The sequence below is a fragment of the Bremia lactucae genome, linkage group LG11 (assembly GCF_004359215.1).
Source record: "Bremia lactucae strain SF5 linkage group LG11, whole genome shotgun sequence".
Taxonomy (NCBI): Eukaryota; Oomycota; class Peronosporomycetes; order Peronosporales; family Peronosporaceae; genus Bremia; species Bremia lactucae.
In genome coordinates, this window is record NC_090620.1 from 527,689 (window position 1) to 531,238 (window position 3,550).

The following is a 3,550-nucleotide window of genomic DNA, read 5'->3' on the forward strand; positions in this document are numbered from 1 at the left end:
CAAAGATGGCGCTTACTGTATCAGCTGTACCACGAAAAAGAGCAAAGATGAGCTTAGAGTTGCACCCTGTGGTCACAGGTATTGCCAATCGTGTCTTCTATGCATGAGCAAACTCGCACTACGTGACCGTGCGCTTGTGCCTCTTCGTTGTTGCAAGAAGGAATTACCCGACGATTATGTGCGAGAAGCATTTCGTAGACATAGTGATTTCGCCAAGTATCAGCAACTCGTCGTGGAGAAAGACTGGAAGGTATCAGATCTTAAGTCTGATGCCGAGTACGCAGCAACTGTGATAGCCGTGGGGGCAAAGCAATGTCCTGGCTGTGGTATTGGCGTGCAGCGTGATTTCGGATGTGTGCATATGGCATGCCCAAACGGACACCAATTTTGCTACACATGCCTTGGCGTTTGGGGGACTTGCAAGTGTCCATTAATACCAGAGGCTGAGCTCCGAGCGATTCTCGGCGAGTGATGTCTTTGTTAGGCATTGCCTTTAATTTGAGCTTATTGTACTTTTCTGCGCGTTCCTCATCACTCTCACATACGGTGCCGCGACACAGCGATTTGCAGGTATGAAGCTATCTCAATTCTGCACATTGGTTCATACACGTAAAGTATAATTGATTCAGGACCGAAAAACGTCATTAAAATTAAATGTCAGAATGTTTTTATGTATTGCTTGAAGCGTCAAGCATTACCAATATTATGACATTCATTACGTTTTAATCTTTGCCAAATCAAAATTTTAGGGAATGCCAATTAAAGTATCGGGTGACGCCCCATTTTTTGATATGAATCCTATCAAAACGCATTAGAAAAGGCGGGAAAATGTTTTGCACAGCACTTTTGGGTAAGGATAGCTGGGCACCATGCTGCTGAACGCTGTGCGATATAAGACGCGGACGGGCGGCGGCTTGTCTCAAGCGTCTAGTGGTGGTAGTTCTGGTGGCACCAAAAAGCAGCGCTCAATACATGATTTCTTCTCTCAATCTTCCTTGGGCAACAAGCATTTAGGCGTAAGACCCCGCAAGGCTCGACGGTCATTGGAGGCGTCGGCCAAGACTACTAATCGTAGCCACCCTGCCGTGGAAGATAGTGAGGCCGAAACGATTTCTATACAAAAGTGTATTGACTATGATGTCATAGATGACGACAGTAGCGAGGAATCCATGCTTTTAACCTCGCGGGGCCGCGTCTCTAAAGGACGCAGGCCTCGGCCTAAAAAGATCGACTTTACTGCCTGCTCAAGTCAGCGTAGCGAACCAGACTATGAACCGACGCACACCCCTCTTCGCTTTGGGCTACCTCCTACCAGTCAAGGCTACCCAACACCGGGAAAAGCCACTCCTGTGCACCAATATAGCCAAGACGATATGGACTTCCTCACGCCCCGAGATCAGCCCGTACTTTCACTTTCAAATCCGACAACGCCATCGCCACTAAAGAAAAGACCAAGACTTAGTACTGAAGTGGACATAATTCAGGAGGAGCAGGTGCAGAACCTTACCCAAGACATGACCTACATGGATGTGAGGCGCAATAGAAAAGGACTGCCAATATTTTCCAGTCAATCGTCCATGGATGTGGGATCTCCTAAGGTCAATCTGGAATTGAATGCAAAGAGAGTGAGGCCGAACAGGTGAGTGTCTAGCGCAAAGATGAAATCATGATTGGGCTGCTCAGTGCTCATCTATTTGGTGCTGCCAAATATTGAATCTAGTGACCAAGCTGCGTCGTTCTTGTCTGAAAATATTTACATGAACCCGTTTGCCCCGGAGCCATCGACCGAGTTAGGAAAAAAAAAGCTTTCGAGACGCAAACGACAGTCGTTTTCTTCAGCATGGATTGGAGTGGAAAAGGATTCACCCGTGTCCAAGTATCTCTCGAATTTTTCTGAGTTGGGAGTGCGTGTCTCTCTCCCTGCAAGCAGTTGGTAGACGTGGAGTTTTAACATTCTTGCTTCACGCATGACAGTTAATAGGCTCGGGATCATTTTCTAAAGTGTTCAAGTGTATGAAGAAAATCGATGGGTGGATGTATGCCGTTAAGAAACGCAAGCGTCATTTTCGGGGCAAAGCCGATACGTACGTGATGATATCGTCTGGTCAATTCAGAATACATTTGTCTGACGTTTTAGTATTCATTTGGGCAGTGCTCGAGCTCTACGGGAAGTACAGGCTCTTGCTGCGATGAGTAGTAGCAATCACATTGTTCGATATTTCGATGCTTGGATAGAGGACGATTTGCTTTACATACAGCTTGAAAACCTTGAAGGCTGCTCGTTGGCTAGATTTGTCGACAAGTATGCACCACAGAAGGTTCCTGAAGAAACACTGTGCAAGCTCTTGTGTCATACTGCGCAGGTGCGTAAGCCGCAGTATGCAAGGTACAAAAGCTGAGTAGCTTACAATCGCCTTTAGGCTCTTTACGATATGCACAGCAAAAAGATGGTACACATGGACGTTAAGCTGCAAAATGTACTGATTGGTCCAGGCGATGTGTACAAGGTTTGTTATGCTTGTTAAGTTCTCGCTTTTTTGAACTTATTTGTGTCAAAAGCTTGGCGACTTAGGAACTGTTGCGCATCTTGACGGCAGTATGGAGATCACTGAGGGCGATAACCGGTATCTTAGTCGGTAAGTGTTGCAATCGCGAAGTTGTAAATATTCAAAAGACTTACGTAACTGTAGAGAATTGCTTGAAGGCAACCGAAATAATTTACGCGCCGGCGATATTTTCGCGTTGGGGGCCATGATCTATGAGCTGGCACTAGGAACAACGCTTGCAAGTTGCGGCGAAGAGTGGCAAAAGATTCGCGATGGAGACATCGTCATGTTTCGGTACGTCTTATATTATGACCACCAATGGCGTGGCTTTGACGGCTTTGCTTGACCTTCCTTCTCAGCCAATACTCGAATTCGCTGCAGCACTTGATTGCCAGCATGTTGCATCCTGACGCACTGCAGCGTCCTCTTGCTGAGGATATTCTGCAGCACGAGGTAATACAACCCTTTCGGTGACCAACCACTTCCTTCTACAAAAGATTCTTGCATGCCGGTAAACTACATTTCAGATTCTAAAATCATTACACTTTGAAAATACAGTCCTCCCTCTGATAACTTATCATTCGCAAACTTACAACCTCCGCTAACTTATAGGATTTGACGTCCACCGATGGTCACTAACTTATTACTAATAGCCGAGAAGCCAGATAAAAAAGATTTTTTTTAGAAAAATGCGGGAGGAATCCTATTAAAGCACTGCGAATGTCAGCCTGAAGGCTGCGGAGTAGCTTATAGGCAGAACGGTGGGTTTCCTGGGACCGTTCAAGAAAATACATGCACTACCTGTTACGGGCTAAAGTTGCCAAATGTTACACAGTCCCCGTTAAGTACACTTGGTGTACTTAAGGGGATGGTCAATTACTAAATAATAGTAATTAGACCCAGCACTCGGGTGTGGTGCACGTTTGTGACCAACCTTTGTGTATGTGATCCACATAGGTGCATTCACATTAGGAGGGATGAAGCTTAGCGTCATCCGTTACGCG

General features: G+C 46.0%; 2 protein-coding genes across 2 annotated transcripts; both read left to right on the forward strand.

The window, feature by feature from the left end:
* Positions 1-103: 103 nt before the first annotated feature.
* Positions 104-472, forward strand: CCR75_007890 (uncharacterized protein; the record flags this gene model as incomplete). The annotated part of the gene is made up of 1 exon (XM_067965946.1): positions 104-472. One exon carries the CDS (start codon positions 104-106, stop codon positions 470-472), a length of 369 nt encoding a protein of 122 aa, XP_067817709.1.
* Positions 473-831: 359 nt separating this feature from the next.
* On the forward strand, positions 832-3,126 carry CCR75_007889 (uncharacterized protein). The gene is made up of 8 exons (XM_067965945.1): positions 832-1,639; positions 1,721-1,904; positions 1,975-2,084; positions 2,153-2,363; positions 2,421-2,507; positions 2,560-2,636; positions 2,691-2,840; positions 2,906-3,126. Exons 1-8 carry the CDS (start codon positions 870-872, stop codon positions 3,018-3,020), a joined length of 1,704 nt encoding a protein of 567 aa, XP_067817840.1. The 5' UTR covers positions 832-869; the 3' UTR covers positions 3,021-3,126.
* Positions 3,127-3,550: the final 424 nt, after the last annotated feature.